Source organism: Asterias rubens, chromosome 7, assembly GCF_902459465.1.
Source record: "Asterias rubens chromosome 7, eAstRub1.3, whole genome shotgun sequence".
Lineage (NCBI taxonomy): Eukaryota > Metazoa > Echinodermata > Asteroidea > Forcipulatida > Asteriidae > Asterias > Asterias rubens.
The window spans coordinates 17,377,164-17,390,889 of NC_047068.1; the positions used below are offsets into that span (position 1 = coordinate 17,377,164).

Genomic DNA, 13,726 nt, shown 5'->3' on the forward strand with positions numbered 1-13,726 from the left:
ATGCTCACCCTCATCTCAATGAGATTATCCATTATATAATAAACACATCACTTACTTTGTTGTACATAGTTAATTGAGTTATTGCTGTACAAGTGGTCAGACAAAAGAGCCTTGAGCTATAGATTACAGAGGTATGACACTAATCTATAGCTCAAGGCTCTTTTAATCAAATTAGGGATCAAAATTTAATCAAAACTATGTTCGTATTTTTTAATATATTTTTTTGACGAAACAGCTTAGCATTTTTGCACAAATGCAATCATGTGTTTGTTCTTATGCTAGAAACAAGGAGAGTTGTGTGCTTATTCACCTGAGCCAGGGCCCTATTTCATAGAGTTGCGTTTAGCACAAGAATTAGCTAAGCACAACAAAATATGCTTATGTTATGACGTTCGCCCGGTCTGCATTCATGTTTAGTTAAAGACAATAAACACTATTGGTAATTGTCAAAGACTAGTCCTCTCAGTTGGTGTATCTCACCATATGCATAAAATAACAAACCTGTGGAAATTTGAGCTCAATCGGTCATCGAACTTGCGAGATAATAATGAAAGAAAAAAACACTTTTGTCACATGAAGCTGTGTGCATTTAGATGCTTGATTTCGAGACCTCATGTTCTCTAAATCTGAGGTCTCAAAATCGAATTCGTGGAAAATTTCTTCTTTCCCGAAAACTGTAGCACTTCAGAGGGTGCCGTTTCTCACAATGTTTTATACCATTAACCTCTACCTATTACTCATTACCAAGTAAGGTTTTATGCTAATAATTATTTTGAATAAATACCAATAGTGTCCACTGCCTTTAAACTGCATGGTTTCTTGGCTCACTGGTCATCATGGTGATTTAAGTGTGAAAACAGCCATACCCTCTAAAAGGTACATTCTATTACTACTGTACTAATAATGACTTGATGAAATTACTTTATCTAGGCCTGGGGTGAGGCAGCATTGATGGCTGCAGACCAAGTTTCTCAGCTTGGTTATTTGGCTTCAGGATTTACTGCATCTGAGATCAATCAACTCAATCTGACAGAGATAGATACAGTGTATGCTATCGCTCAGTACAACATCTACACAGCAGAGCAGGTAAAAAGCACCACTGTCGTACTTCACAGTGTTTCTTTTAGTTTTCTGTTGGATTACTCTCTTGAAGTTCATTAAAACAAATAATGTGTACCGTAATTTTCGGATTATAAACCGCGCGGAGTATAAACCGCACTTCCTCAAAATATACAAAAAAAAATTTAATGTCGGCGTATATGCCGCGCGGAGTATAAACCGCGACCAAAAAAAAAAAAAACATGAAAACAAACTAACCTAAAACACGGAAGTGAAGTACACAAACCTGCCGCGTTACGGGTGATTTTTTTATTTCACACTATCAGTCCTGAATTATCCTTTGTTTCCATCAACAACCCTTTTCCAGAATTTGAATTTATATTTTGATGATCGGTTGTGTTGACCATGTTTTGTGAACTTCTTTGGCAACAAATCTCCGTGAATCAAAGATCGGTCGACAACGCACACCTAGAAATAGTTGAACTTTGCCCTGCATCGCATCGCCCTCTGTTGACAAAAGTTGTTCACGTTTGATTAGACTTGGCCACAATCCGCGAAGTGTGGGTCAGACGTTCAGGCTATGTGTTGTACAATAGGGAGCCGATCCGTCCGAAGTCTAGCCAAGATTTTATGAATGGAACTACCACCGGCCAATCATCAAACGGTCAATCACAGCATGCGCACAAAGGGGCCGTGCTTGTTTGCGGTCCTCTTTGTGGCGATGTGCAGTGACGGACGGGTGGCACATCAGTCAGTCTTGTATAGTTGCCACAATGCGCGAGTTGCGTCGTAATTAAAGTTGAAATGTATTTAAGTTTACACTATTGATCGTAATTGAAAAGATCTATTATAGGATAGCAATCTTTTTGCAATCTTTTTTGCGTGAGGAGCTAGCCGCTCTGTTTTGCAGCGACAGCGAAGACAGCGACTTCGAGGGTTTCAATTTGTAAGAAACCAGATAGATCAAGACATCCAACAAAACCAACAGTTCTTTTCAGAGCTACCACTACTTCCAAAAAGAGATAACCGTGCAAAGTGAAATAATAAAATATTAAAAACAAAGTGGATTACCTGGCCCCTGAACAAAGAAAAATCCCCTTATTTAATAAACACAACCCCTGTTGAATCCCGATAAATTATAAAGTTACAAAAAAATACCTTTGATTAATAAACCAAATCCGTTCGAAGCCATTTATTAAAAAACAAAAAGAGAGAACCTAAAAATATTAAAAGTAATAGTATAAGCGGTATAGCATGCCCGATTATTCTGGCATCCATTTAAATCCCCAATTCATTACAATTAATAAAAACCCTTTATTTAAAACCCAACAAGATTAAGCATTAAAAGAACCCTTTATTTAAAATCACGCCCAATATTGTGAGACCAGTAATAAATAAGAAACTCTGCCCTTCAGAGAGTTTACACAAGTGCCGCTACATGTTCAAGGTTAATGGACTCAACAATGAGGGCGGTTTGAACACGTTTTGTTTGATCCCAGAGACCTTATCGCAAATACCAATGCGCAAGCGCAGACTGTTGAATGAGGTGCATTGTGGGATATATATGGATCAAATTTGGATACCAGCAAGACCACAATGCACCTAATTCCAAGCTTTACGCGCGCGCCCCGGTATTTGCGAAAAGGTCTAGGCGCTGCATAGTTCTTTGTGTACGTTCATTCACCATTCTGATGTTGTGGTTGAGCTGAAGAAACCGCTGGCTGTCACGAGTGTAGCCTGGAAGTCTGACGTCAGTATGTAGAGATCGTAAGATAAATAGACAGGGGACCAGTCTATTTCGCTCTCACACGAGTGCAGCCTGAATGTCTGACGTCAGCATATATATATTGCTAGGATAAATAGACGGGGACCAGTCTAGTCTGAGTTTCGCTGAGCGAGGGGGCGCGGACGGCGACGGCGGTTGATTAACGTTTTACAAAGGAAACACGGAATACAAATGGGGTGGGATTTTCAACAGGACTTTGTCATCACACAGGCATGTTTTGCAGGTTTTTGTTCTCGTTTCTTAAAAAAAAAAAATATTTAGAATGTTTTACATACGATCTTTCTTTTTAAAAATGCTGTTTTTTCTCTTAAATATTTATACGTCGGCCTACAAGCCGCCCGGAGAATAAACCGCAGGGGTTCAAAAAATGTCAAAATCAACATATAAACCGCGGTTTATAATCCAAAAATTACGGTAATGGTTTGCTGCATTTCTGGCATGTCGTGGCTGAGCAGTCTAGTACACTGGACTCAAGCTTTGGCATTTTTGATCAGCAGAGTGTGGGTTCGAGGCCTTTATTTAAAAGAGTCTTACCGGTAACCGTTTTTGTTTTTTCCTTTGGATGGGACAGAAGGCTATAGGTGGGTCCCATGTGGTGTTAATCTGTGAAAGAACGCAGTCACACTTATTGCTAAGAGAAGAGGATTTGCCCCATTGTCTCTGGCAGTCATGAGGTGCTATACATAAAAGGATCTCATACTTTCAAGTTAAAAACCCTTTCTTAAGCTCTTGCAACACGTGTAGATTCAGTGTGTTTTTTTAAAACTATTTATTAATGCGCTTAGAGGCTTTTTGCATTAGGCGCTTTAAAAATGTCTGATTTAATATTGTTTTATTATTATTAACAAAAATATTTAAAAAAACTATTTATTAAAAACTATTTTATTTAAACTAAATATATGTGAATTTGTACACACTGGTAAACCTTACAGTCATGTGCACATATTTTGTCATGGAATGTTGGCTCATAAAAAAAAATTGTTTGTTTAGTTTGGATGTTTGAGCAGTGGACTCTGCTCATCTTTAAAAGAAACACGTTTGTAGTATTGTGTGAATTACAATGAATATCACTCCTTTTTCTTTGTTATTTTGTGCAGTTAAGTGCTGGTGTTGGTAGATACTTGGAGTTGAGTGGTTCGTCGATGGCTAGTTTAGACTCCCTTGATCTTACAGCTCTGGGGAATTTCCTATGTGGTCTGACTGTACAACAGATGCAAGAAATCTCCAGTGATGCATACATGTGAGTTTGTGTTGATTACCCCTGATCTCAGTCACTGTAAAAACATGCACAAGAATTCATGAAGTTCATGCCAGTAATCTTAAATAATTTACCGATAGTAATCATACTGTGAAATATTTCAACCTATAGGTTGCTGGTAAGTAGCAATAGGGATTGGGACAACTGCTGTTCAAGATGTTTTGCCTCAAAAGTGTCAAATCGATCACCTGCTATTCCAAATCTTGTACACTGGTGTGACAGTGTTTTTTGTAAACTTGGTTACTCCAGAGGCCAAACTAAGAGAGATCATCCCACTTTCTAATAATGTATTTAAGTTAATTTAATTTAACCTTATTTATTCTTTTATTTAATTCTGTATTTATTTTCCTTATTTCTTGATTTTTTAAAATTGTTTTTTTCTTCCTGTTAATGTTCTGTCTTGTGCTATTGTAACTTGTTTGTTGTACCTTGTATTGGTCGAATAAATAATAATATAGATTTTGTATTTTATAAGTTGTTCAAGTTGGAATTTATATTTGGCTTTTGAGTTTAAAATATTTTAGAATCTTTTACATAGTAATTCCAATGTTTAAAAAAATATTTTTTTATGCAGACAATGAATTGGTTTTCACCTCAGCGTCAGATTTTCTTGTAATAATAGTACATGACAAATTAAAGCGAGCACTTAGGGTTTGATTTAGAAAAAAATACAAACAGAAACTGCAGTTTCAATGACGAAAAGTGTCAGCCCTAGAAAATGGTGTACCCTTTCACAGTCCCCTCTAAAACTCTTGCTAGGTTTAACTAGTCAATACACTTTCATTCTTTTCATTTTTGTGAACAGGGAAGCAGCTAATGCCATTGGTGATCTACAGAGCTGTGATACCAGTCAGTGGGCCATACTTCTGGCTAAGGCAGTAGAAGGATACGGTAGCATTACAACATGGATGCCTGAAGTATACTCTGAAGTTGGATCAGTCATTGGTAGGTGGTACCTGCTTTCTTTATCTCATCAAGCACTATTTCAACAAGTAGCTAAGCACAACAAAAATATGCTTACCATAATAAGGTTACCAGCCAAAGTACCCTGTCAAATGTACAATCTGTAACTAGTATCTTTGCTCAGCAGAAAGTGTTAAGCAATATTTTCTGCTTAAGCAGCTCTATGACATTGGGCCTTGGATGTTATAATCTACTGCACTTTGTTAAAAAATTAATAGGGACACGTTGTCTTGGATTTGGGATATAAAAAGCAGTGTTATGAAATGAATATGGTTGGAGAGATGTTTTAAAATATAACATGCTATACTTCAAAATGTTGTGGTTTTTGTTTTACTTTGTGAACTAACACATTCCATCATCTTGCACAACCAAATTGTGTTCTACACAAATTGTCTGAGTAGATATAAAGACCATTGTTATAGTGATATCGTCATGGCGAAGTGGTAATCTTCTTCTTTTCTTTGTTTACAGCTGGCTTCTCTAGTCAGGAACTGAGCAGTTTGTCTGATGCAAGTTTAGCTGGCATTAAACCCCATGCAATATCACTCATAGAACCACAGACTCTAGCTGTAAGTATTGTACCAAGACTGATCGACTTCAGCAAGCCAATTATTATGTTGATTTGAAACTTCACATTATATGACCTGCCTCGCTAAAGGAGTGCAGACTTAATCAAGCAAACAATTTTAACAATTTTATTTTCATCTGTCTGGGTGTGTAGTTGAAAAAAAAAAGTTTTAAACTGTCAATTTCTACCTAACAGTTTGGTTTGTAAATTAATAATCTTTGTTGCACAGCTTGAGGAAGTTTTGAAATCAAAGTCAGTCTGATTTTATTTCATTAATTGCATCATTAACTAGTTCACCAAGTTCTGCAGGAATAAAATCTACAGACTAAATGGGGATGTGATTTAAACTCACTGACCCATAAGCCTGTGGATGTTTTTGTCAGAGGCTTGGAAAGTGCAAAGAGTAAAACCAACATAATGGTTGACCATCTTCTTGTTTGCTAACTTGGTTAGTTGTGGAATGGTTAAAAAGATGTATGTCTGTAAACGGCCGTGACACTTGAGTCGTTGAGCAAGATTCTTACTATAATTGCTTCTCTTCACCCAGGGCAAGCTGTGAGGGTAGGTTGATATTGTGAATGAAAAAACGAGCGATGTAAATGGTTGCCCAGGGTACTCCCATGAAAGCTGAGAAACATTAAAAGGGATGTTATTGGCCCTATGACCAGGGCACGAATGTAAAGCGCATTAATCTGGTTATTGTGAAATGCGCTATGAATTTGTTGTTATTATTATTATTATTATTATTAAAGATAATAGTGGTATTAATCTCTGTTTGATTCAGGCTGGATGGAACCCCACTCAGCTCACTGTACTTGATAGACTCCAAGCAGAAGCAATAACCCCAGAGCAACTAGCTGCTTTATCTCAAGACCAGCGTAATGCCTTACTACAAGCAGAGTATGGTGATGATGTTAATCTAGCTGAGGATATTGTGATGCAGACCACTCAGCAAGTTCATGTACTTCCTACTCTCAAAGGTAAATGGTCCTTACACGCAGTGGGGTGTTTAAGGTGGCCCTTCCAGTGGGGTGTTCATTACTGTTGTTCAGGTCATTTTAAGAAAGGGACATTTGAGAAAAGCAGGAACTGTACTTGCTTTTCTCAAAATGCAGTGAATTCTCGGTGGTTAATCGGAAATACTAATTACCAATAGTGTCCAGTGCCTTTAATTGAGACTCAGGATAATAATTATTAATTGTTTCCTATATTGTCACATGCTGATTTAATATGCCATTTTGATATCTCAATGATGATCCCAGCAGCACAAACAACTTTTCTTAAACAACTTTGTTCCCCAAGTTTTCCAAAAATCAGGGATAAGCATTAGACTAGTAATTCACTCTAACTACAGGCATGCAACCTATCCTCGGATCAGCTTGTTTCCTCTTTTTTTAATCCCAGTTTTACCCTTCAAAATTGAGAAATACTTAACAAAATCATTGAAATTTTGTAATTTCCTCTTTTTGGTGGAGTTGCAGTTGCATGCCTGTAACTAGTAGTAGCCTGTAACGTGTGTTTTTTGTGTTTTCATTTTTCAGGGGGAGGAGCTTCGATCTACCATTCAGGAATGTTGCCGGCATTCATTGTTATGTACAACCTTCTTTATCGCTTTTGCTTCTCATTTCTGCCCTGTTATTAGTTGTTCAAATGTTGGTTTTATTTTTATGGTCATTTCGATGATTGAAATGGTGTTTTAAATTGGTAACTTTAAATTAAATTGTTTTATTTTATGGGATTTATAGGCAGTTTATACTTTTGGTAAATTATTGTTAAAGACCAGTATCCATAACATTATTGATATGTATGCCAATGAATTGCCTTCTAAGTTGATGACGTTTTAAGCTTATTTATTTAACTTTTGAAACCTTACATTATAAAGTTTCAGTTATCATCGTTTTTACTGTTATATGTTTTCTTAAATACCACCTTTTGTTGAAGAAACATTAAAAACACTCATGGGCCATAATTGACCCTGCTCTTGGTCCAAGGGGCCCATTGAGCCCATTTTGTGTCGTAACCCAGAATCTGTGATAAAATTACCAAGAAATGGGTCAAACCATGGTGAAACTGACGTCCAATTCCAGCTTAAATTTAAAGAACATTGAGAAAACAAAACCTACATATGTTTTGTTACTAAGTTTCAAAGTGTTTTGTCCCAAAGTTCGTGTTTGATGAACCTTTTTGTACCAAGAAATATTTTATTTCAGTGCAGTATTTCAAAAAGTTTACTTTATTTATAACTCATTTGAGGCTTTACTGTTCTAAACTGAAACAATATTTATAAGTATTTAACTTTTAAACGAGATTTTGATTTGTTTTGTATGAACTGTTTTTTGACTTAATGGACAGTGGTTTTGATTGATTGAATAAATCACAGGTCCATATCTAATCAATAACTTTGTGCCAATGTCATCAACCCTTTTTACGGATACAAGGCACTGGAAAATATTGGTAACTACTCAAAAAATTGCATAAAAACTTAATTGGTAACTAGCAATGGAGAGCTGTTGGAAACGGCTCGCTCTGAAGTAGCATAGTCTTTAGAAAAAGGTGGGTTTTTTTGCTAAGCACGGGGAAATCTAGCAAAATAAGTACATTGCGATCAGTGTGCCTTCACTTGACTCATTAGTTGTTGCTCTTTAGCACAAAAGCAAAGCATCTTTTTCTGCTAAACAGCTTTTGCCCCTTGATAAACACACATGAAGGGTAATTAATTATCATATGATAAATCAATAATGTTTAACTATCATTAATTCAGTATAGTCAATACTTTACAGAACCCCCCCCCCCCCCTCCTCCCGTGACAATTTAAAAGATTTGACGCACCCCCACACAAAACAACCCCGCCCCTCCACCCCGGTTATATACCTTTCTTTTGTTGATAAACAAACTGCCTTGGTTGGCATGGTCGGCCGAATGTTAGTAAAACACTCAATCTTAAAAACAGATGTTTTAACCAAATTCAGCATTTTCTACAAATTCTCAATTAAATAAAATACCTCTCACAATTATTTGTTTTGTTTTTAACAAAACCAACAAATTTGGTTACATTGTTACAAAAAATAGCGATCTTTTCTTAATTTGCACTTACGGCTTTCCATAGTTTTCCAATCTGGGTTGGCAAAAACTCGGGCTGTGACGTTGCAAAAGAAAGGTCTATTACGATCACTTGAGGGCGGTACATTGCAGGTCACTTATTTAGTCTGTGCTCTTTTTCGTGCAGACTCTTTTAAACATGGAATACCATTTTAGAAGTCCAGGGATATGACCAACTTACTATTTGTTTTTTTACACATGTGTTTTCGTGTTTCGTTGAGCTCGGATTCGAAAGGAAGTGGTAAGAAAAAATGTAAAAAGACTTTTGTTTCAGGTTAACCGCCGTTGAGTCGCGTGCGTTAGGCCGCCCGGGTTAGGTTAGGCTTATCGGCATGATGACCGTAGCTACGTCATGGAACTTATTAACTAACTAAACGCTACTTGTAATTGTATGATGTATGTAGTTGCAGTCGGACTCAGTTGACTTCGGATCGAGTTTGATTTTGATAGAGTTGACTTACAATACATACAGATACATGTAGGACCATGGAGGAATAATTTATTCCTCCATGGTAGGACCGAGTTGCTGACTCATCATGCTCATAAGCATTTCAAGGCAATGATTGAAAGGGCATGGAGACAATCACCCTCTAACTTGCCTCTCCATGATCGTGAAGTACCTGGCCTACACTGTCACTCGGCTCAGCATGTCTGGTCACTCATAATGGCAAATCTGTCCACTCATCATGACATAATGTGATGATATACATAATAATGTGTAAATTATAATCTGATCGTTTCATTCTCATTGAATCAAGCTACATGTAGTTCAAGATGTCTGATCAGAAGTCTAAAGGAAAGAAGAGATCCAAAGCCTTCTATGTGCAAGGAGGAGGTTCGGCCAATAAGCGAGGTCGCCGAGAAACCTTCATAGATGTTGGCATGATGGGGTTTATATTGACATGTAACCGTGGGGAGCAGCCCTGCATTAGAGAGGCACACTGCCTACTAGGGGAGTACGCTGACAAACTGTATGGCCCAGAGAAGATGGATGCTGGCAATGTTGGCTGCTCAGACAATGGTGAGGATTGAGATCTTGGCCCAATTTCATACTGTTCTGCAGCAGAAAAAAAAACTGAAAAGTTTCCGTATGGCGCCACCACTTTTTCATTCGATATGAAATAATATAGTATCTGATTTACCTCAATGAGATATCCCTTTTTGTAAAAATGAGTGAAAAAGTGGTGGCGCCATATGGAAAGTTATCCAAAAAAACTGCTTAGCTCTGGTTTTAAATGCTAGACAAACCCATACAAAAACGGCTGCATTCCCTCTCTGTGTAGTATATTTACTCAGTCAATGAACTTACTAGTTGGTTCCATTGTTTCTTGTATTTTCATTGGTTTATATTGAATATTTTAGATTGTATAATTTGTGTATTAGTGTTATGTTTTTATCTTGCTAATTGTATATTGTTGATTTTTTGAACTTGTTTATGCCTCTGAAGAAGGTCCGGTTTGGATCAAATGCTAAGGCCATCCACATGTACCCTACTTATTATTGATGTATATTTATATATATATTTTAATCCTGTTTTAATCTTCTACCCTTTTCAATTTTCATGATTTCTCTTGCAGTTTTTATTTGTGATGTTTTTTTCTTGTACCTGTGTGTTGAACACAATTCAGCCCATCATGCGTAATGTGTACACAGTACATAGAAACTTATGTATATTACACGAGTGGATTTCACAAAGAGTTAAGACAAGCCCTATCTCAAGTTAGGACGAGTAACTCATCCCATCATCCTAACTAAAGGACTAGCCAAACGTTTTTAGTATCTCCTAGGACTAGTCCTAAGTTAGGACTAGTCTTGGTGAAATGGACCCCAGGCCTGGTGAACTGACCCCCATTTGCATTATTTGCTGTTACAGGGCCTACTTGTAAATATTAAGCTTCATTCAGTGGCTTGTTTATTTACTTAAGGTGTGCTGTTGTCGCTTTTCTTTGCTTAACAAAGTACTTCTTGTTTTATATTGCTTGTTTTACATTACTATTTTATTCCATACCGCTTTTGGAATTATGTTTTAGATGTAAGGCACTATATAAATCTTGTTTTAATTTGTTCTTAGGGTATCTATATGTGGAAATTGTAAATTTGTATTGTTTTTAAGGGCATGCGTATGTGATGTAGGCCTATGTGGTGCCTACAGATATTTTACCAAAACTTAATGGTGGGTTTACTTACTTGCAATTATTATTGTGAGTAGAACATTGACAATGTAGATAACTATGTTATTGTTGAGTTTTGAAAGGTTATTTTTGTTATTTCTAAAAAGTAAAGTTGATAATTTTCTGAATGATTTTCTTTTTAAAATTTTCCCTTCTAAGAGTCTAATTCTGATCCAGACGACATTGAGGCAAGTCTGAAGAAAGAAGTGGCCCAGATTAAGCAGAAACGTGCGCAGAAACAAACAAGATTTGAGGCAGTCAATAGCGGTGCCAAGAATGTTGTCTTCATGAGAACCAAGGTATGTGGAGTGGTATATAATTAATGATCAGCCCTGTAGTGAACCTTTCAAACTCCTTTGCTTCACGTGAATGGAATTTGAGTGATTTAGTTGTTACTCTTTTGAATTGACAATGTTGAAGGTGTGTCTTAATTGGTAGCTAATGATTTTTTTTTTCAAGCCAACCATTTCTCAAGCCTGTTAGCCTTTGTATATCATGTAATTAACCAATGGTTAATTCCATCTGTTTAAAAAAAAAATATTTTGTTTTCATTGTGCTTCCTAATCATCCAAAGGAATTTTTCAATTGTGTTTGAATCAATCTTGTATGATCTTGTGTGTTTATTTAAAAATGCGTATTGTAATCTTTTTAGGAATTTTTGTAAATACAGATATTTTATATTTCAATTATTTCATATACATGTAAACCCTTCTAGGATTGGATGAACAGGCTTTTGAATGACAGTACTTTTATTTCGGTCATCCTTGCCATCTTAGATTAGATTGTCTTTACTCTGCTTGTTGAACTCCCTCCAACCTCCCACCTTCCCCAATCTTCCCCCTTCTATACATTCCTCATCCCCCATCTCTTCCCCATCTCATTTGTACCTACCTGTATGCATCTATTTATTTTGATTGGTATTTGTTATACAATTTATTTTTGATCTTGACTGTTCTTGATGTATGACATTTTTTTACGTTGTATGTTTGTGTTTTGAATGTTTTGAAAAAATGAATAATACAAAAAGTTATAATAATAATCTATATTCTTTGTAATTTTGTTTTCAGACATTACCCGATCCAACAGAATTAGTTCACCACTTGCTAACAGACATCGCCACCACCCAGACATCCAAATCTACTCACATAATTCGCATGCTTCCAGTAAACTTAACTTGCCGCGCCACCACAGACGATATCTCAAAGCACGTCCCAGAATTTGTCCATCCCTACTTCCATGCCGAGGGTGTAGAACCAACGACGTTCGCCGTTAAGATTAAAATCCGAAACAACAATGCTGTTCAGAGAGATGAAGTCATCAAACTCATCGCTGGTATCGTTATGGGAAAAGAAATTGAGCACAAAGTTCATCTTGATGATCCGGAACTGGCGGTCATTGTTGAGATCATTAGAAATGTCTGTTGCCTTAGTGTCGTGAAGGACTTCAATAAGTTGAAGAGGTACAACTTGCATGAGGTCGTCTGTAATGGAGGGACTGCTGTACCAGGCAGGAGTGCTAAGAAAGCTTCACCTAAGAAGGAAGCAGATCAGGACACTCTGAATGCTGATGAATCTGTACAACAGACGGACAGTGTCAAGGATGTGAGCGGAAGTTAACCACGGATGAAAATCTCATCCAGAGGTGGAAAGAAATAATCTCAATTGGAATACACAAGCTGAGAAGTGTACTGTCAGTAATGCTACTCGGGTTCAAATTTTGGGAATAAAAAGTGTTTTTATCATTTTCTATAGCCACTGTACTTTGAAGTGAAAAGGTTCTCAAAATGCATTAAGCTGCAATGTTTCTTACCACATAAGTTTTTATTGCCTTTCTTTTTCAGAATAATTACTAAACATACAGACCCATTAACTACATGTTATTATTAAATGTGTTTTATATTTGTGTTGCGTCATCGTTGTTGTCCCATGAGACATGACTGACCCTTTGTGACCCTGATTATGATGGAGTTCCACTTCTGCCTATCCAGTGCAGATCGATTTGCATCGTTTATTGATAAGCCTGTGAGTTCTTCGATTTCTCCTGTCCAACGAAGTGTTGCACAAACGGTAATAAACCAAATTCAAGCGAACTTCTTGGCTGATTTTTTTTTTCATTTTTAATTTGTGTCACAGTAACATCAAAACTTTGTTTCTGCAGTAATAGGCAATGGATTTGCTACAAAAGTGTTGTTTATCCTTGGTTCAGTTTCCAGCGTTGCTTCAGTCAGTCGTCAACCAAAATGAATTCAAAAGGAAAAGTGCGCTTTCTGTTTGGTTATCATGTTACCTTACGAGTATGAGACGGTGACGTCTTGGACCAAGACTACTACAACAGTGTTATTGGCACATGCGTTTAAATGCAGACGGTAGAGCCAATGACAATGGTAAACTGACTTACAGAAACTAAGAAATTGACTTAACAGCCTGAACACGCGTTGAGATGTATGTGTATCAAACCTTGTGCACCACTATGAGAGCACTCTATTTCCTAGTCTTTATGTTGCTTTTTAACTTTACGTTTGCAAGCTAAAACTAAATGTAATACTGTAATGCCCCTTTATATGATGTTTGACCAGGCAAAGATATAAAGTAGGTTCCAACGGTTACAAAATATTAGTATGATTAGCTCGTGCTTAGCCCGCTCATGGGGGTTCCATTGCTTTTGATTAAATTTACTTCATTATCATTATGTTTGATAATTTGGACCGAGCACCTCTGGGTCAAAAGATGTTAAGGAGTTTTTTCTTAACTTTACAAAATTATGATGTCACTTAACCATTGCTTCGTCCGTCGGATGGGACGTAAAGCCGTTGGTCCCATGTG

At 36.8% G+C, this 13,726-nt stretch overlaps 2 protein-coding genes across 2 annotated transcripts in view; both read left to right on the top strand.

The window, feature by feature from the left end:
* The window catches only part of LOC117293081 (stereocilin-like), a 37,367-nt gene extending 29,334 nt beyond the window's left edge, over nt 1-8,033 (top strand). Inside the window, exons 23-28 of the mRNA XM_033775296.1 lie at nt 931-1,086; nt 3,943-4,085; nt 4,909-5,048; nt 5,538-5,635; nt 6,419-6,614; nt 7,176-8,033. Of these exons, the coding sequence (XP_033631187.1) occupies nt 931-1,086; nt 3,943-4,085; nt 4,909-5,048; nt 5,538-5,635; nt 6,419-6,614; nt 7,176-7,276 (834 nt within the window). The 3' untranslated portion in view covers nt 7,277-8,033. The remainder of the gene's footprint in view (nt 1-930; nt 1,087-3,942; nt 4,086-4,908; nt 5,049-5,537; nt 5,636-6,418; nt 6,615-7,175) is intronic.
* An 846-nt stretch (nt 8,034-8,879) lies between these two features.
* LOC117293128 (THUMP domain-containing protein 1-like) lies at nt 8,880-12,741 on the top strand. The gene is made up of 4 exons (XM_033775346.1): nt 8,880-8,974; nt 9,492-9,754; nt 11,064-11,203; nt 11,972-12,741. Exons 2-4 carry the CDS (start codon nt 9,508-9,510, stop codon nt 12,518-12,520), a joined length of 936 nt encoding a protein of 311 aa, XP_033631237.1. The 5' UTR covers nt 8,880-8,974; nt 9,492-9,507; the 3' UTR covers nt 12,521-12,741.
* Nucleotides 12,742-13,726: the final 985 nt, after the last annotated feature.

Bases quoted from the DNA above. Each gene is read 5' to 3' on its own strand.
- LOC117293128 (XM_033775346.1), top strand. From the start codon at position 9,508: ATGTCTGATCAGAAGTCTAAAGGAAAGAAGAGATCCAAAGCCTTCTAT. The intron at 9,755-11,063 runs GTGAGGATTGAG...TTCCCTTCTAAG, and splicing joins TGTTGGCTGCTCAGACAATG to AGTCTAATTCTGATCCAGAC. The intron at 11,204-11,971 runs GTATGTGGAGTG...TTTTGTTTTCAG, and splicing joins TTGTCTTCATGAGAACCAAG to ACATTACCCGATCCAACAGA.